The sequence below is a fragment of the Epinephelus fuscoguttatus genome, linkage group LG17, assembly GCF_011397635.1.
Source record: "Epinephelus fuscoguttatus linkage group LG17, E.fuscoguttatus.final_Chr_v1".
Taxonomy (NCBI): Eukaryota; Metazoa; Chordata; class Actinopteri; order Perciformes; family Serranidae; genus Epinephelus; species Epinephelus fuscoguttatus.
The window spans coordinates 7855741-7876016 of NC_064768.1; the positions used below are offsets into that span (position 1 = coordinate 7855741).

General features: G+C 40.3%; 1 protein-coding gene across 2 annotated transcripts; it reads right to left on the minus strand.

Annotated features, from left to right (window-relative positions):
- Positions 1 to 1281: 1281 nt before the first annotated feature.
- LOC125904200 (LIM/homeobox protein Lhx9-like) lies at positions 1282 to 19077 on the minus strand. 2 transcript variants are annotated; one of them, XM_049601452.1, is made up of 11 exons: positions 18920 to 19077; positions 18599 to 18735; positions 17841 to 18004; positions 16460 to 16521; positions 15919 to 16293; positions 13808 to 13931; positions 12832 to 13034; positions 12542 to 12650; positions 11954 to 12092; positions 4882 to 5114; positions 1282 to 1683 (listed from the first exon to the last, which is right to left on the minus strand). In XM_049601452.1, the coding sequence occupies exons 6-11, from the start codon at positions 13922 to 13924 to the stop codon at positions 1282 to 1284; spliced, it is 1203 nt and encodes a 400-aa protein (XP_049457409.1). In that variant the 5' UTR covers positions 13925 to 13931; positions 15919 to 16293; positions 16460 to 16521; positions 17841 to 18004; positions 18599 to 18735; positions 18920 to 19077. The 2 variants fall into 2 exon arrangements, with proteins under 2 accessions (XP_049457409.1, XP_049457408.1); XM_049601451.1 differs by having other exon boundaries at positions 15919 to 16521.
- Between the last annotated feature and the right edge of the window lie 1199 nt (positions 19078 to 20276).

Genomic DNA, 20276 nt, shown 5'->3' on the forward strand with positions numbered 1-20276 from the left:
TGAGTAATCAGCTAATCATTCAAACTCTGCATGTAGTGGATGAGCCACTGTTTGTGGTGCACAAAGAGGGAACTTGGAGAAAGAAGTGTGGGCAAGTTAATGGTTTATTCACCGAACACAGAGAGTGTTTTATTATAAAGGAAGCAGAGAAGAATCTTAACATCAGGCACATCTGATTTAAACAGATGAACAAAGTGTTGTTCATGGGGGGAAAACCAAGTTGTCTAAATATAAGACATACTGAGTTCATTTTTAACTTCTGGAAACACTTTGCCAAAAATTCAGTAGAAGAAAAATAAATTATTCAAAAACAACAAATGTCATCAGACAAGCTTTTCCTGAGTTTTTACTTCATCAGTGTGAAGTCGGTGATGATGACCCTTCATTATATGACTTAAGGTATTACGTTTTTATTTCTGTTACTTCCCTCTCTGTCACTTTACAGTTAGTCTGAGAAAATAAAACCTAATTCATTTAAGGTGGAATGTTTACTTATAATGCTACTTAATGCATGAGTGGACAATGTGAATCAATCAGCACACCTTGAATTTCAATATGACAACTTTGACCATTCCATTAGTTTTTATGCTGTCTCCTGGATGACAAATGCTTTTAGTAATTAAGTGTTTAAAAATGTATATATATTAATTTCAACCAGTCTATATGAACTGCATATATTCTAAACCTCACTAGGAGAAAAAAGCATTGCAAAGTGTTGCAAAGCATATTCCTGTGGGCTCTGGCAACACTAAACCCCTGAGCTTGCCTAACAAGGACTAAATGCCAAAAGCTGCTATTTTCAAATATCCCATGGAGAGAGACACTCACTGCAACCTGTTCTGTTATTGTTCTGAAAATGTTCTGTGGACGATAAGGTGCAGACTCCCATCTGTGTCACTGGTGTTGAGGAAATACAGTGAGTGGACAGCGGTGGAAACACTAGGGTCTAGGTACCATGTCTGAGGGGTTACTTTTGGTTCCAAAGACACCATACCGAAAGTGTTTGGTAGAAAGGGCTAAAGTGAACTCAGACCCCTGTGATGTGAACCAAACTAATCTCGCCTCCGAGGGGTCAAAGGCAATTTGTATTTGGTCTGATGGATATCAGCCTCGATGTTTACTCTCCTACAGACATATCCTGTTGCTGTTTCCTGTTTAGTGTTGCTTCACATTTAAAAGCATTTAACTAAAATCTTAAGGATTATGACCTGCTTATGTCCTATTATGAAAATCTTGTTGTTGCTCACAGTGTGGAGGTCGCTCAATTAGGTACTACCTGGACTAGCAGTAATGTGGTCTAAAAGAACTATCAGGATCAACTTCTCCCTCTGCTCCTCCTCCTGCTTCTCCAAAGTCTTCATACGTCTCAAGGGAGGAGACATTCCCTGGTGCACTCTGGGAACTGTATTCCAGGAAGAAGTCGGGGTTTTGCAGCTGTTGCGACTGGCTAATGGCAGGGCTCACCAAAGGCTCGCTGAGCGGGGCAGTGAGCAGAGAGAGCTGCTGCTGGTCGATGGTGCTGGTGGAAGAGAAGAGCTGGGACTGGTCGGGTGGGGAACAGGCTGGGGCCGGTGAGCCCATCGCCATGGTTACACCTCTCAGGGGAACTGAGGGCGAGTTGACCTGAGAGTCATCTGCAGTAAGGGAGCGTCTCAGTTTGGCCCGAGCGTTTTGAAACCACACCTGATAGACAAAGAGTGTTTTAATGTTTGTGTTCATAGTGGAAAAATATGAGTGAAAGAAGAAGATAAAGACATTTGTTAACTAACGTGTTAATGTAGATTTGATTTAAAGGGTGGGTTTGGTATTTTTCAATGTGGACCCAAGTTTTCCATGATTTTGTATCTAATGACTAATGACAACAACAGTTTTAAACAGGCTGCAATGTAAACATTTGGGGCAAGTTTGCACCGTCAACTGACCTTTCGCTAAGCCCCACCCTTTGTGATGGTCTGCCAAGCTGTTGGAGTGAGCATGGAGCCCACACTGTAACTAACTCTTTTTTGAAAAATGAAATAGTGATTCCACCAGAGAGAAGCAGACAGAGGAGTGTACAAAGTGTGTTTGAAGGATATATCCAGGGTGTCAAACTGACTGAGCAGCAACAACAGGTTAAAAAGACAAAGATAGTTAGAAGCTAAAGCCGAACTATAGGCTACAGATCACAGTGTAAAAGTGATCCACCACATCACTGGTGATCATGAAAGAGGACAATGAATATAAAGGGAAACTTCACTGATTTTGAACCAGCTGTGTGGCATCACAGTGTGTGCAAATGAACAGTGTTTGGCTTTGCCCCTGTGCCGCTGCCAGCACCCGATCCTCCTCTGTCGCTGGACGGGCAGGGATATGCAAGGGAAGTCAAATAATGTTCATCTGCGCACAATGCCATGACACACAGCTGGTTGAACATCAGCAAAGTTTCCCTGCTTCCCTTCACTGGTTCCTGTACAGCAGGGTCGGTATTTTTTCACTGTTATAATCATTAAAAAGCAAAAGCAGCATGTGTATATATTCAGTAGGCTATATGCTCAGTAGCTAGCTAGCTAACACTATACTTTTCAGGGTTTGATTTTGGTTTTGGAACAGGGACGAAATATATATCTTTTTCAACCTTTCCAGTTAATGAGTAAATAAGGAAGTAGAATCACGACAAAATAAGTGATATAGTTTTCCAGTTTGCCTTCAAATATTAAGTAAAAAATAAAGAAAAATTATGTCTTATTGCTTTAGTTTATAAACAACAACATTAACTCACAGTGAGATTCAGATTCTGTATTATCAACATTAATAGTTCAAGAAAAAATAAAATCTACCACAAATTACACATTTAAACAGTTCCCATATGCAAAAAATGTCCCCTGGAATCTAATCTAATATAATGACGAAAACTTTCTGTCTGTGTGTGTGTGTGTGTGTGTGTGTCTGTTCCATGTTTTTCTCCTCACTGACTTGGTCAATCCATGTGAAATTTGGCACAGTGGTAGAGGGTCATGGGAGGATGCGAATGAAGCAATATTACATCAATTGGCCAAAGGGGGGCGCTATAGCAACCGATTGAAATTGCAAACTTTGAATGGGCATATCTCATGCCCGTATGTCGTAGAGACATGAAACTTTGCACAGAGATGCCTCTCCTCATGAGGAACAAATTTGCCTCAAGAACTCATAACTTCCAGTTATATAGATTTTCCGCCATTTTGAATTTTTTAAAAAACACTTAAAATCGATCTCTTCCTAGGAAGTTTGACCGATCTGCATGAAACTGGGTGAACATAATCTAGGGACCAATATCTAAAGTTCCCTCTTGGCAAAAGTTGGAAAACTTACTAAAACTGAGCTTCTATAAGGCAATGAATATTGCGGAGGGCGTGGCTCATCACATAAAGGTGTATAACATCTCAAGGGTTTCACCGATCACCACGCAACTTTGTAGGCATATGACCACACATAATCTGAGGGGACCCCTCCATTATTGACCCCATCAAACAAAATGGGGGCGCTAGAGAGCTAATTTCTTATCTAGGCCTAACCGCCATATTGATTTTTACTAAACTTGGTAGATATGTAGAACAGGACGCCTCAAGGTGACTGGAGAAATTTAACTCTAATTGGCAACTGGGTGGCGCTATAACAACAGAAAAATGCTTAAAAATGGCTAAAATGCGACCGATCGCTGTGGCTCCCCCTGTGGCCCAATGTTTGTTTTTTTCCTTCTAATTTTTGGTATGACTAAGTCATGGTATGGTATGCTGTACTCAATGGATATGGACTAGTTTATATATATAAATCAACAGGTGATTTCCTTCTCTTTTAGCAAAATCCTAAATGATTGAGTTATTTTTTTTCCCACCTGGAACTTTATGCTCTGCCATTTCTCCTCTAATGTGGCCAAGAAGTAACCTGTGACAGGCTGTTATGCTACCATAACTATTGTACATTAACATATATGTAGTTTTTGACGAGCGTCACATAGGTTTACATTACCAAAGGTTAATGAGCTGATATGGCACCCTCCTTACAGACAGATAGATATGTTTCTGAGTGTATGTAACTGTATATCTTCCATGTTTATATAATTTAGTTTTCTTTTTCTTCCTTCAATATCCATTTTGTTCTATTTCATTGCCTGCTGTGCTGTTTAATCTACTAACCTTTAACCATGTTTTCTGGCATGTGTATATTTTAAATTACACCTTACACTGACCCAGTTTTATTTATTACAGCTACCACTGACCTGTTTACATTTCTTTTATTCACACTCTTTATATTTGCACTCTTTCCCTCAGGATAATAAAGTTTTATCTCATCTTAACTGAAAATTTATGAATATATTATATTATTATATTATAATATTTTCTCTCTCTGTAATGTAAAGGGGGTTACAACTGAACAAAAATCATCAAAGTGAAAAAATTATAGTAGAATTTTGCTTCTTCTTCTTTTTTTTTTTTTTGGTTGAAAGGGGACTTCAAAATCCAGACTATGATTTTACTTATTCTAGTAATCTCTACATTTTCTTTAAACTAGATCACATGCGTCAACACTGAGCATCAGATTCATATCTGCAGTCAAGTGCAGCAGTAGCTCTGGGATGTGTTTACCTACCAACTTGAAGCTAGGGGAAACTGTTTGCCTTCATGAATTGGACAAAAAAAATTAAAACAACTTCACTATCTTAATGGCTCATGTTTTGTCAGTAAAAGTGTTTTTAGAAACAGCTAAACGTTGGACTTGGGCTTAAAGCCGAAACTTTAAAATCATTAACTTAATTAAACTGTACCCACCTGAAACAAACAAACAAACAAACAAACAAATATAATACCTAAAATTTTATATCTTAATACTTTGACTTTATAATGTCGCTCATGTAGTTTGTACCTGCAAGACTCTCTTTGGCAGGCCAGTCTTGTGTGCGAGGCAGGTCCAGTCTTTCCCATCAGGGTTGTGTTTCTGGGCGAAATATGACTCCAGTGCTCTGAGCTGCTCGCTGCGAAAACTTGTTCTAATTCGCTTGGTCCGCCTGCGGGCCCGCCCACCTGCCACCTTGTCATCCAATCGTGGCTCAGGACTGCTAACAGACTCCTCCCCTTCACCTGAGACCTGACTTTGAGCTGTTATGCACGTGCGCACGCACACACACACACACACACACACACACACACACACACACACACACACACACAGGAGTGTTTTTTCAGCAAGCTGACAGTCTGAACACACAAACTTGTTAGTCTCTTTTGGCTCCCAGTTTTAAGTGAAAAAAGCCAGAATGAACACCCTGTTCTGAAGCAGACAACAGACAAACTCAGATGGACACAGCTCTTTGCCAATATGTGAACATAAACAACTTTATAAAGGTGATAATATCATGACGTATGTCTTACTGTGAAGAAGCACTGGAAACAACACACTGCACAAGATTTCCTCTGCCACTTCTTCTTATATAACTTCTTCTGCCAGAATTTAATGAACACATTTTCTTTTACTGAAGATAAAGAGAAAAGGTGATCTTTTCCCTCACATAAATATCATTACAATATCTACCCACTCCTCTAATTTGGAGAGTTCAGGAAGCAACCAACGCCTTGTGAGGGCTTTCTTGCACGCAGATATCAAAATGCCAAACATATATTTGCCAGAACGCTTTGCCTTAAAATCCATACATCCGAAAAATAATGCAGAAAATTGCAAATGAACATCAGTGTTAAGTATCTTTTTTAGTGCTTTATGAAATTCTGTCCAGTAAGGTCTGATCACTGGACACTTCAAGAACACATGTCAGTGACTGGCCTCCTGAAACCCACACTGTCTCCAGCACTTGGCGTCCCCTCCAGGAGAATGTGCTCTCTGCTTTGGTGTGATTAAAGAAAAAAACGGAATAAACATTTCCACCCAAACTCATGCCACACGTGAGTTGCTACTTTTCCACTGATATATACAGTACAGGCCAAAAGTTTGGACACACCTTCTCATTCAATGCCTTTTCTTTACTTTCATGACTATTTACATTGTAGATTCTCACTGAAGGCATCAAAACTATGAATGAACACATGTGGAGTTATGTACTTAACAAAAAAAGGTGAAATAACTGAAAACATGTTTTATATTCTAGTTTCTTCAAAATAGCCACCCTTTGCTCTGATTACTGCTTTGCACACTCTTGGCATTCTCTCCATGACCTTCAAGAGGTAGTCACCTGAAATGGTTTTCCAACAGTCCTGAAGGAGTTCCCAGAGATGTTTAGCACTTGTTGGCCCCTTTGCCTTCACTCTGCGGTCCAGCTCACCCCAAACCATCTCGACTGGGTTCAGGTCCGGTGACTGTGGAGGCCAGGTCATCTGCCGCAGCACTCCATCACTCTCCTTCTTGGTCAAATAGCCCTTACACAGCCTGGAGGTGTGTTTGGGGTCATTGTCCTGTTGAAAAATAAATGATCGTCCAACTAAACGCAAACCGGATGGGATGGCATGTCGCTGCAGGATGCTGTGGTAGCCATGCTGGTTCAGTGTGCCTCCAATTTTGAATAAATCCCCAACAGTGTCACCAGCAAAACACCCCCACACCATCACACCTCCTCCTCCATGCTTCACAGTGGGAACCAGGCATGTGGAATCCATCCGTTCACCTTTTCTGCGTCTCACAAAGACACGGCGGTTGGAACCAAAGATCTCAAATTTGGACTCATCAGACCAAAGCACAGATTTCCACTGGTCTAATGTCCATTCCTTGTGTTTCTTGGCCCAAACAAATCTCTTCTGCTTGTTGCCTCTCCTTAGCAGTGGTTTCCTAGCAGCTGTTTGACCATGAAGGCCTGATTCACGCAGTCTCCTCTTAACAGTTGTTCTAGAGATGGGTCTGCTGCTACAACTCTGTGTGGCATTCATCTGGTCTCTGATCTGAGCTGCTGTTAACTTGCGATTTCTGAGGCTGGTGACTCGGATGAACTTATCCTCAGAAGCAGAGGTGACTCTTGGTCTTCCTTTCCTGGGTCAGTCCTCATGTGTGCCAGTTTCGTTGTAGCGCTTGATGGTTTTTGCGACTCCACTCAGGGACACATTTAAAGTTTTTGCAATTTTCCGGACTGACTGACCTTCATTTCTTAAAGTAATGATGGCCACTCGTTTTTCTTTAGTTAGCTGATTGGTTCTTGCCATAATATGAATTTTAACAGTTGTCCAATAGGGCTGTCGGCTGTGTATTAACCTGACTTCTGCACAACACAACTGATGGTCCCAACCCCATTGATAAAGCAAGAAATTCCACTAATTAACCCTGATAAGGCACACCTGTGAAGTGGAAACCATTTCAGGTGACTACCTCTTGAAGCTCATGGAGAGAATGCCAAGAGTGTGCAAAGCAGTAATCAGAGCAAAGGGTGGCTATTTTGAAGAAACTAGAATATAAAACATGTTTTCAGTTATTTCACCTTTTTTTGTTAAGTACATAACTCCACATGTGTTCATTCATAGTTTTGATGCCTTCAGTGAGAATCTACAATGTAAATAGTCATGAAAATAAAGAAAAGGCATTGAATGAGAAGGTGTGTCCAAACTTTTGGCCTGTACTGTATATATATATATATATCCAGCCAGTCCTCATTAAATATTTCAATACTGACAAACTACCTTCTCTTTCCTTTTTTTTTTTTTTTTTTTTTTACATTTTCTGTAGTGTCGAGTTTTCTTGTTGTAAGGCCTTTATAGTTTTAGAAATAGCACCCTTATTGGCAACATTTTGTTATATTTCTAATGTTATGTTCAAAGTGACTGTGTACCTGGAGATATTGAAAAATAAAAATCAGATTTTTCAAGACAATATTCTTTCTTAAGGATGCCAAAGTCTCAAAATTATCCCTTTTCTGTGAGGGAATAGACTGTAGTTATTCATTTTAACATCTGGGAGTTAAATCTATTATCCACTTTATTAGGCTTGAAAGCAGGGTCATAGGCACACCACTGAATAACTCCAGATTTTTAATTGAGCTTTCAACCAGGGATTTTGTATAGTATCCATAACTCTCCCAAATTTTGGTGGGCCAATACCCAATACTGCATGAATCAGAGGATCATTCATAATGGAAAGTTCAATTTCTTGAACCTCACATGAAAAAATTGGAGTACACATTTTAATTAAGGTCGTAATCTGGGCTGCATAGTTTAATGCTAGGTTTTCTCCCCTGCCAAATAAATCTGGAAATGCTATTATTCAATTCGATAGCTGTTTAGGGGGAACTTCCACAGGAAGTGTTTGAAACAAGAAAAGATATCGTGGGAGAATGTTTATTTTTACTGAGTAAACTCTATGGCTTAGACCAGGGAAGGAAACAGAATTCCATTTGTGTATGTCATCTTTAATTTTGGTGTGATATTTCTCTCATATGTTTTGGTGTTATATAATTAAAAGTCAAAATTTGTGTTATTTCTATGTTAAATTTATATCCTGCATATCTACCGAATGTCTCTAGAAGGTTCATTAATTCAGAAAATGAGTTAGGGTTTATTTAAAAAGATCAAAATATCATGGGCATACAGTGCCACCTTGTGGTCTTCTTCATTTATGCGGATACCTTCCATACACTCTGTCTGCCTTATCCACTGTGTGACAGGATCTATATAAATTGCAAAAGCAATGGTGAAATTGATCACCCCTGCCTCTATCCACGTTCTGAGATGATTGTGTCTGAGAGGTATCCATTTATTTTTTTCCAGGTTGATGGCTTACTGTATAATGTACATATGCCCCTCACAAAGTTTTCTTGCATGCCAAATCTCTGGAGGACTTTATGTATATAAGAATGGCCAGCTCACTGAATCAAAGGCCTTCTCTGTGTCTAGACTGACCAGGGAGGCTTCAAGATTGCTCTGTTGAATATGGTTTAATATGTGCGATGATCGCCTGATATTATCATGAGTTTGTCTTTGTGGGACAAAGCCAGTCCAGTCGTTACATATAAGCTGGGGAAGGATCTTTTCCAACCTTTTGGCAAGGATGGCAGTGGTAATTTATAATCAACAGTCAACACAGAAATTGGCCTATATAATCCACATTCTAATTTGTCTTTTCCTTCTTTATGGATAACCAAGATCACTGCCTCACTCCATCATGGGGGCATTTTAGCATCCGTTAAGGCTGTATCGCACTCTTAAAGAAGGCTTAGCATGAACTCGAATTGCAAAGTCTTATACCACTTGGCTGGAAAGCCGTCTGGGCTGGATGATTTGTTCGCTTTAAGCCTAGAGATGGAACTGTTTCGCTCTTTCTCAGTTACCACAGCTGTTAATATTTTTATCAATTTAATTTTTAATTAATTTAATTTTTCATTTTTCTTCTGTTATGACAGGTAAGTTGAGAGAATTAAGGAACTTGTTAATTTGTTCCTCACCTTCTAAGTGTGGTTGTGTACACAAAAGCTTGTAAGACTTCGTAAATGTTCTTTGTATTTCATCTTGTTTATACCGTGCAGTTTTGGATTCTGGGTCCCTTATTTTGTACATAGCATTATCTGCTCTTTGTGTTTTTTAGCTTTCTATTCAGGCTGGAAGTATTATTGATTTTGAGCCTGACTCGTAGTATTTCTGCTTTGAAAACACCATCATTTTTTCAGTTTCCTGTGAATATAACATATTTAATTCTTTAATTCTTTGATTTCGTTGCTAATTTAATTTGTTTTTGTCAACAAGTCAGGTTCTGTTCCCTTTTATACTATGAGTCAAGATCTTTCAATTCTCTATTGAGGTCCATTAGTCTTAATTGTTCTTTCTTTTAATGGGCACAGAAAGATATAGTTCTGCCCCTGTATACTGCTTTTACGTTATCCAGTACTATAGCTGTATCAACCTTCTTCTCATCATTTTCTTCTAGAAACACTTTTATTTCTTTTCTTATCTGAGTCTTAAATTGTGGGTTGTTTAAGATATTTGTATTTAACCTCCACAATGTTCTTCCCCAGTTGTCATTAATATGTATAGTTCAAGAGACGGGTACATGATCAGTTAAATTGATAGGTCCAGTATTACAACTCTGGAATCTATTGCCTTCTCTCTGTAACACAAAGAAATAATCTGTTCTTGAATATGTATCATGGGGGGATGAATTAAAAGTTTAATCACGGCCAGAAGGGTAAAAGTCTCTCCAGAGATTGAATATGCCCAGCTCTGCCACTAAAACATTAATTTTCCTATGCAGTGGTCTAACAGTTGAATTTCTTGATGAGTCTAATTATGGATCAAATGATATGATGCTTTCTGTGATATTAAAATTGCTACGCCTCTTCTCCAGCCTGATTTATAAGATGAATAATATATCCTTAAAAACCCCATTCTCTTAAGTTTTTCGTGTTCTGATGGAGTGAGGTGTGTTTCTTGCAAGAGTACTATCTGTGCATTTTCCCTTTTAATGTCTGACAGTATTTGACTTCTCTAAGCTGGGTTTGATATCCCTTTCACACTGAAAGAAGTAACTTTAAATCGAGTCGGATCTCCTCTTCGTCTGGAGCAACGGAGAACCTCACCACCGTGACTGGGAATCCTCGGGAAGTCATATCCCTCATGGCCTCTGCAGCGTCTTGGAACAGACGGGTGTCATCATCATAGAGGATGCCTTGCAGAATACAGCATTTGGAACTTTATTTGTTTTTTCTTTCAGCACTTTCTTGGCTTCGGCGTATTCTCTGTGTTTCTTAAGCACCTTGGTCAGGAAATCATGGTCAACGTAAAAGCGCACTTTATCACAGAACACCTCTTTTTTTCTGCCAGGCTTTCCTCAAGGGACCTCTTCCTTTGTCAGGTAACTCCCAAACTTGAAAACAATCCTTAAGTTGCCTTCCCATGCTTGACCCTCCTGATCTATTAGCTTGGCCTCTGGATTAGCTTGCTGCTGTTCTAGCTGCTTGCTTATCGCTGATGCTGCTTGAAGCATGGTCTCCATCTCATCAGTTCTCCCCTCTGCCTCGTCCTGTCTGTTGTTTGCTCTCCTCAGCTCTCATTTGATGTCTGAGAGTTGTACCCTCTTATCTGTTCTGAACTCCTGAAGTTTGTTGAGAATGCTCTGCAGCTTTGGGGCCGTCCACGTCTTGTAGATAGCGATCTGGAGGGCTGCTTCGGCTAACATGTCCTTGCCTCTGTTCAGGATCCTTTTGTATCATGTTTATGGTTGACCTTCTTCTGGTAGTAACCCCTCTGTCCATTATTAAGCAGAATATACACTAGGATTGACACAACAAAGGGTACTTGGGGGGTTACTATGCAAAACTGTGGGGGAGCTCGAAAATTCGTCAGTCATTGGCTAAATGGCAGAACCGGAAATCCAATTTAACATATTTATTTCCACATTTATTTATTATTTTATTCATTTATTTTTGTATTTAATTACATATTTATTTATGCATTTCTATTTTATTTTCTTTATTTATTCCTGTGTGTATTTACATATTTATTCAAATATTTTTATGCATGTATTCATTTACTCTCTAATTTATTTATTTTTTGTGTTTATTTGTTATTTTAACTTATCATGTAGCAATTAATTTACACGTTTATGTATTCTTTTTTTTAATCTGTGGATACATAAATTCATTTTTGTACTTTTAGCATATATTATATATTTATTATTTATTTTCTCATTAATTTAATTTTAATTTTTTGATTCGTTTTTTCATTAATTTTTCAACAAACTTGTGTCATTATTAGTCCTCCACACTTTAAGGCCTCCTGGTGAATGACACCCTCATCTGTATAGAGTTAAAATGTTTTAACTTTTCACCTGGTTAATTCAGTGGAGGAGGAGGAGGAGCAGTAAAATAAGAAACGACGGCTGTTACCTGAACATTATTTAAAAATAGCATTTCAGAGATGGAAAGGTGCATTTTTCCATATATACCAAAGAACACACACACACACACACACACACACACACACACACACACACACACACACACACACACAGCTCTCACCTTCTTTTAGATTCAATTTGGGCTGGAGATCACATGATAGCGAGACACTCCCGCTGTCGTCATGGTAATGCGACTGACAGTAGAGGTTCTGGCCCTGCATGCAGTACAGGTTCCCCGGTATTAATGTCACATCACACTCCTGCAAAACATGTTCATCATCATAAAGATATTTACATATAAGATAAGACAGAACTTTATTTAATCAGACAGAAAATGTTGCAGCACAAAGTAGGAAAGAATACAAATATAAAATATCAATAAACAAATGAAAAAACATTTAAACAAGAATAACAGTAAGGATCATAAGCTGATCGTATCTCAAGTTGCTTCTTGATAAGGTGCATAGAGATATGTATATAAAAAAATCAGGTGAGTGTATATGGCTACTGCATAATGTTCAATGAATACGTCCATGATATTGCACATTACGTGTCATTATGTCAAGTGATACAGGAGGTTGTAAGGATTGCAATCCACAGAGAGACAGTAATCCAATTCCATTTATGTTTTTTCTAATGATGACGTATAAAAAATTCATCAAATTGTGTCCTAATGTTTCTGTAAATGTTTCTTATAAAAGTAAAGTACCTGGCAGGAGAAGCAGTGAGGATGGAAAGTCAGATCACCAGATCTCATGACTAAAGCGGAGGCTGGGATTGGCTGAAAGCAGCGAGCACACTGACCACCTCCAAACATCCTTAGCAGGAGGAGAAATCAAAAAGGGGTCAAAGGTCAGGAGGTATCAACAGATGCTGCAGGGGACCCACGTTTAATCCCAAAACCTGAAGAGTACAAACTGTTTAAAACTGTATTAAAGAAACAGTCGGATCATTTCTATAAAAAAAACAAAACACAGTGTGGAGAGTGGTTCCTCTGACCTGCAGTAGTCTTGTTGGCAGTAGATGTTTCCATCTCTCCAGTAGAGTGAGGGGTGCGTCTGCAGCTCACACTGACACTGGCTGCAGCGGAGGCAGACACTGTGCCACACACTGCCTGCAGCCAAGAGGAAGAAACGGTCGCACACCTGCTTCCCGCAGCCGGCACACGTTATTGGCCCCTGGATGGACACAGCTGTCGCAGTCTGAGACAGATTGACAGGCAGATTTATTTAGATGAGATAGCTGTGATGACTTGCTTTCATTATTAAGAAAATAGGAAATGAGCCTTTGCCTTGCTGGAGTGAAATAAATAATGTGAATGATCAACATGCACCAAAAGTGAAGCGCATCAAACTGCTTTGAAACTTGTTTCAGTTTTGAAGTGTCAAATGAGGACACAGAGACCAGACTCTGTTTTGGTGCATTAGTCCCTTCATACTTCTACCTTGCTACATCTCAGAGGTTTGTGTTGTACTGTTTACTCCTCTACATTTGTCAGACAGCTTCAGCTCAGATGACAGTTTTTTATCTCCTTTATGTTCAGTAAAAATATGTATCTCCAGATTTGTTGATGTTGAATGTTTGTGACAAACTGAAGGATTAAGTGTTCCTTTAGGTGCTGAGAAAACCCTCCTCTATCTTAAGCTAAGTTAACTTTTTAAAAACCTTATTGGATCAGCTGAAATGACCTCATTGAAAGGGTCTTTATAAACCGCTTAAAATGAGGTCAACCTTAAATATCTACAGCAGTTAAATGACACATACACATTATTGCAGCAGTAATATTAATCCAAAAACACCAGACAGAAAAGGAAAACAATGACTGCACTATAAGTACTTCTGGAGCATTTTGCTGATAAATACTTGTACTTGTATTCTTGAATGCAGGACTTTTACTTGTCGTTGAGTATTTTCACAGTGGCACTTGTACTTCAGTAAAGGATCTGAATACTTTCCCCACCACTGTTATGCTCACATTGTCTGCAGCAGCACTCTTCACCATCCCTGCCGGGCCTCCACCCAGCTCCGCCTCGTCACCAAGGTCACCGCAATACAACAGGTCCTCCAGGGCTCGGTCATCTGGTGACATCATGATTGTCCTGAGAAGGTAGAGAGGGTAATAACCAGTCCACTTGGTAATCACAGCCCTCATTAGAGAGCTATAAACAGACTCACTAAGTGTCTCTGTTAATAAACAACAACAACAACAAAACAGACACCCAGAGACAAAAACATGTAACACAGCTGTTCTCTCTGTGTGAAATGTAAACATTGTTTTCATTTTTGGGTGTTGGTTCCTTTTCATCCAGTATGTATGAAAACTATACAGGTTCAATCTATTATCTATCTATCCAGCCAGCCAGCCAGGCTTTTCATTAAGAATGGCGTATAGACATTATTTACATTGTTTTATTCACTTACTTTATTGTTTTTCTGTTATAAAATTTTATTTGATCAATTTTATTATTATTATCCTACTATATAATGACGAAAACTGTGTGTCTGTTCCACGTTTTTTCTCCTCGCTGACTTGGTCAATCCATGTGAAATTTGGCACAGTGGTAGAGGGTCATGGGAGGATGTGAATGAAGCAATATTACATCAATTGGCCTAAGGGGGGCGCGATAGCAACCGATTGACATTGCAAACTTTGAATGGGCATATCTCATGCCCTGTATGTTAGAGACATGAAACTTTGCACAGAGATGCCTCTCCTCATGAGGAACAAATTTGCCTCAAGAACCCATAACTTCCAGTTATATAGATTTTCCGCCATTTTGAATTTTATGAAAAACACAATCGATCTCTTCTTAGGAAGTTTGACCGATCTGCATGAAACTCAGTGAACATAATCTATGGACCAATATCTAAAGTTCCCTCTTGGCAAAAGTTGGAAAACTTACTAAAACTGAGCTTCTATAAGGCAATGAATATTGCAGAGGGCGTGGCTCATCACATAAAGGTGTATAACATCTCAAGGTTTTCACCGATCACCACACAACTTTGTAGGCATATGACCACACATAATCTGAGGGGACCCCTCCATTATTGACCCCATCAAACAAAATGGAGGCGCTAGAGAGCTAATTTCGAGACAGGGAGCGGCTGAGGAAGGGGGGCGGAGTGAAGATTGTCCCTCGCTGCGGGGAGAGAGGAGAGGGCTTCCCTGGAGGTCGGCCTCATTTACCCGGTCCCTCTCCTCCACACTTCGACTTATTTTCATTGTGCCGATGGTGGCTTGGAAAACCGCCCTTAACTGTGTCACACAGGCAGAAGGGAAGGCGGCCGGAGCTCAGCCTCTTTCCCCCTGTTCACCCTTCTCCCCATCTCCACACTTAGACTTTTTTTCACCCTGCCGACAGTGGAGCTTATATTCATTGTGCCGATGGTGGCTTGGAAACCCGCCCCCAAACTGTGTCACACGGGCAGAAGGGAAGGCGGCCGGAGCTCAGCCGGTCCCCGTCTCCACACTTTGACTTATTTTATCCTACTTGGTTCTATTTCTCCCTCTCTGGGAGCCTGGGCTCACTACGCAGCAGCCCACCGCATCCATCCACCCCTCCCTCCCTTGCGGCCCTGCACATATACTCCCGAGCCTCAGTGCCTCTGCTTGACCAACTAACCTAAATACTATAAACACACTACTAACTGTAAACCTACACTAAAATACACTATGCTAACAATATAATTCGACAAATTACTAGCTGTTATTGTAGTTGTTATTGTTGGTATTATTGATTTAGCTTTTAAATCTATTTTACCTTCATCATTTTTATTGTTTTTGTCTTTGTAATCTATTTTATCTCGTTGTCATTCATCTGTGAAGGACTTTGAATTGCGCTAACCTGTGTTGAAGGTGCTATACAAATAAAAATTGACTGATGGATTTACAAACTGTAGGCCAGATGTTCACAACAAATCAAATTCCTCCTCTTTTTCTTGACATCAGACCTGAGGACTTTTCAATGACTATCAATTTCCAATAGTGAAATTAATTGATGAATGAAGTACAAGTGTGCAGTTAGTCCGTACAGAGTCACATCATTCACTATTTTTATCCAGGTAGGATGATGAGTAAAAGCTTACCTTGTCTCTTGTTGGGAGACTCCTAGTTGGTTTCCACTGAGCAGCTCCGTATGAACCCTTCAGACGATGCCAGAAGATCTCACCTGCTCCGTGAAGTCCTGTGGGAGAAACAAACTTCTGGTGGTTCTCCTGAATGTTTCCTTTATCCTCTTGATCTTTGGCAGATTTTTCTCCCCGCCAGTCGCCAACCTCTCACTACTCCAGGTGTCTCTGCAGCCTCCTGTCTTGTGGTTTTGGGATCAGTTTCCACTCTGTGAGCGCTGACCTGAGATCTGCTTCCCCATCCTCCACCAATCACAGTCACAGCTTCTGAACTGACAGCAGGATAAAAAGCACCTGTCCCTCCGGCCTGTCCCAGGTGGCATCCCGCCACTCCTGTAAACAAAACGTCCAGGTGGCTCAGAGAGCAGGTAGAGACTGATCTGATTGGCCACCCGGTGAGCAGATGGGTGGGCTGCCCCCCGGGACCAATTAAAAGGGTGTTTAAAAGGACGTCTGGGATATGCATTCAAGCGTGAAAAGACAACGGCAAGAGGCCTACTTTTCCCTCGATCCCTCGGCTGCATTTGGACCAAGCCGGTTTCTTCCATGTGACTGTTTCTCCTGTTAAACACAGAGAGGCAACATGAGATTAAATCTTTGCTTGTGTCCAAAATGAGACTTTAGAAATAGAATAAAACAAATCTGCCTGTTTATTCAAAGTAAACTGTTTTCATTCACATGCAGGAAGACTGTTAGAAGCACTACAAATCAATAGAGTGGGCAGAGGAACATGATATTTTTCATTCTTCATTTAGTGCTGTGTGAATATAGTGACAGTTTCAGCAAATATGAAAAAATATATTTTTCAATAAAAATGAACAACTACAGCTTTAAAGTGTGCAAAAGTCTAATTAGGGTGGATGGAATGAGAAGTGGATGGGTACAAGAATTACAGGACTTTGACTATCTGTTGCAGTGTTTGTGCCACTACAGCTGGGAGGTTTTTTAGCGACATCTGTGACTTATACCCAACCATAACCTAATCGTTTTCTTGCCTAAACATAACTGCAAACCCCATTCTGCAACAAGATACAGAGCAAAAGGCGGCCCCCTGATATCATTATGGTAACGCTGGGGCTTCTGCCCAAGTGTCAAAAAATGACGAGATGGGATAAGATGACACTGTGAGGAAACGTAGTAACCCAAAAATCTGTAAATAATGAACATAATTGGTCTCCCAACTTTGCAAAATTATAGCCTCTCAAGCTCTGGACATTAACCCATCCTGGTGTTTCTTCCACAGCCTTCACTTCACCCAGCTTCACTCAGCTGCCCGATAAACCCGCTGCTTCTTCCCACTTTAACCTGAAGCGATGTTTTAGCCTAGTGGGCAGCCCACGAGCCAGCTGCCCGCTAGGCTAAAACATCGCTCTCACTCACGGAGAAGAGGAGGAACGTTAGCGTTAGCTCCCGGTGTTAGCACTAGCCGAGTCGGCTGCCACCGTCTACTGGAGTAACTTAACAGCTATGGAGCGCTTCACCACCAGTGGCAGCGGTAGTACAATGACTCAAGACATAAGACACAATGATTACACTGACAAAAACTAGACCAAAAAGTTTCGAGTAACTACTAACAAGAACACAACAACTAAGCTAACAAAAATGAAACAACTAACAACTAAAACTGGAATAACATGGATGATTTTTTAAGGCTAAAAGACAGCACTGGAAGGGCTTCATCCTCTAATGACAGGATAACAGTCTCTGAATGTCTAAATTGAATATGAAGTACCTTTAAATCGTTCAACAGTCTGACATGTTTCTCAAACTTCTACTGCTGTTTATTTTTGGTGAAAACAGTGGTTGATAATGCAAGAGTCTGTAAAAACAACAAGTACAAGAGGCATAAACATTTTTTCTGATTATAACTGCAGCCTCACCTAAAACATTGCTCCATCTCAGGTACCTGGGTGTTGAACTGGGGGCCGATGTTTAAGGAGTGTGCCCTTTGGCCGGCTGGCAGTTTAATCGTGAGGCGTCTTCTCCAGCACAAAGGCCAAAACCACAGGAGGAAACACAGTAGGGGGAAGCTCTGACTGTGAAACTGGAAGGACATAATGTGTATTGACAATCAAAAACCAACCTGCAAGTTGTCTTGTGTGAATACTCATGCTGTTTACTGGCTTGCAGTAGTGGAAGGTAACTATAGGCTACTTCAGTAAAGCTGAGAGGTATACTTTACTAGGGTATTTCCATTTGATGCTACTTTATGTCACAGAGAAAAATTTTACTCTGTAATTCACTACATAAAATTGACAACTTAGTGACTCGTTACTTTGATTATTAACACAAAATACTATCAACTAATAAATTATGATGTATTATTATAGAGCCTGTAAACCACCCAGTGCACCTGCATCGAAGTGATGCCTCACACATAAATGCACCTCTACTTGCAGTCCAGTAATATACATTATTGTGAAATGGGACATCACACCACTACTTTTACTTTGAAAACATCAGGCTAATGCTTATGTAGCCTGCTTTTACTTAACATTTTGAATGCTGTAGAATGCTGCTTTCACAATAATGCACCATCTTATGATGTTAGCAGACATACTGCAAAACTAGTGCTGTCACTGTGGATACTTCTGAGTATATTTTGTGATAATACTTGTGTACATTGGGATAGGATTACCTTAAAGCTAAAGCTTGATGTAGCTGCATGCTGGCACTTTAATAAGCCACCGTGACGTCACCCATTAGTTTGTGGACTGCCGTTTTGTCAACGTCAACGTCGCCGCCATATTGGATGTGGCAAGGCTGCGCTGTAAACTAATACAAGTGAATAGACTTAATTTCATAAAGCGCCTTTCTACAAAGAAATGTACGTTAATGCCTCTCGTTTATACATTCACACACACACACACACACACACACACACACACACACACTAATATACTTGGGAAACAGTTAGGCACCAAAAACAATGTATTTGATTTGATAAATATAGGCCTACTGTAGCGTCCGCCAGGACGTGTGGAAAGGATGACGCAGTTATTCGGCAAACCACCGTTTATTACTGAACAGTACAGGTTACTGTTGGCCGTAACCACGCCAAAACAACCAACAACCAAGAACTTAGCTGTAACTCCAACTGTGCACTCCTGTTCTCTCCTCCAGCTCGCTCCTACACACACCAGCCCCCTCACACATTGCACCCATCCCCGTCACACTCGCACCCCGCCCCCCTACCTATACTCATTCATTAACTCACAGAACACTGACATTATAACAGAACATTTACTGCAGGGTCGCTACAATATACATATATATATATATATATATATATATGTGTGTGTGTGTGTATATATATGTATATTAGTGTGTGTGTGAATGAATAAACGAGAGGCATTAACGTAAATTTCTTTGAAGAAAGGCGCTTTATGAAATTAAGTCCATTCACTTGTATTAGTTTACAGCGCAGCCTTGCCACATCCAATATGGCGGCGACGTTGACGTACGGCTCAGCGCTCGATGCGGCGTCTATGTATATATGTCTATGGTTTTGACACCTCGAGTTTGGCATTTTGGCCGTCACCATCTTGGATTTCACCTCCACCTCCACCGGCAACACGACTGAACTGAGCGCTGCGCAAGGCTTGCCATGCTAAGTCGCCGCTAACAAAGTTAGCTTCCATAATTCGAGGCAACTTTAGAGGTAAGTATTAAAGTAAATTGGCACGCATGTCAGGACTGGCGAAAAATTTTATAAACTGACGAAATTAATCTGAAAAGTGCCAAAATGGGCTCTCTAGCGCCACCTAGAAACACAAAAATGGCCGCTGCAGCCAGTAGGAACGTCGTAGGAAGATCAAACCAAAACAGCCTCGTTCGTCTCATCAAGACCTACAAATCACGCGCTCGCACCCATGACCTAACTCCAACAGGAAGTGAGATATTTCCCTTTCAAAATAAGAGTTTTCCTCAAAAAAAAAAAATTCCTTTAAAAATCAACTAGTCCGACACCGTTTATCGTATCGGCTTCAAACTCGCACAGATTATTGTTCAACGTGTCCTTATCAATTATTGTGCGTAACTTTTTCAATCCTCAAATGGTTTGGATGTAATGGCGTGTTACAGGTGATGTGCTCCCAACCCTCCTGAGGATTTGTTGTGCCACCTGGACCCACGAAAATGCCCGCTGTGACGGGTAGGAACCACTTAGAAAGACCAAACCAAAACTGTCTCGTTCGTCTCATCAAGACCTACAAATGTCGCGCTGCAACCCCTGACCTAACTCCAACAGGAAGTGCGCTGTTGTTATTTGAATTTAAGGTGACGTTTTGGACAAATTCTGTCGATCAAAAATTATT

Bases quoted from the DNA above. Each gene is read 5' to 3' on its own strand.
- LOC125904200 (XM_049601452.1), bottom strand. From the start codon at position 13,924: ATGATGTCACCAGATGACCGAGCCCTGGAGGACCTGTTGTATTGCGGT. The intron at 13,035-13,807 runs GTGAGCATAACA...AATCTGTCTCAG, and splicing joins AGAGTGCTGCTGCAGACAAT to ACTGCGACAGCTGTGTCCAT. The intron at 5,115-11,953 runs GTGAGAGCTGTG...CGTGCATAACAG, and splicing joins CAAATTGAATCTAAAAGAAG to CTCAAAGTCAGGTCTCAGGT.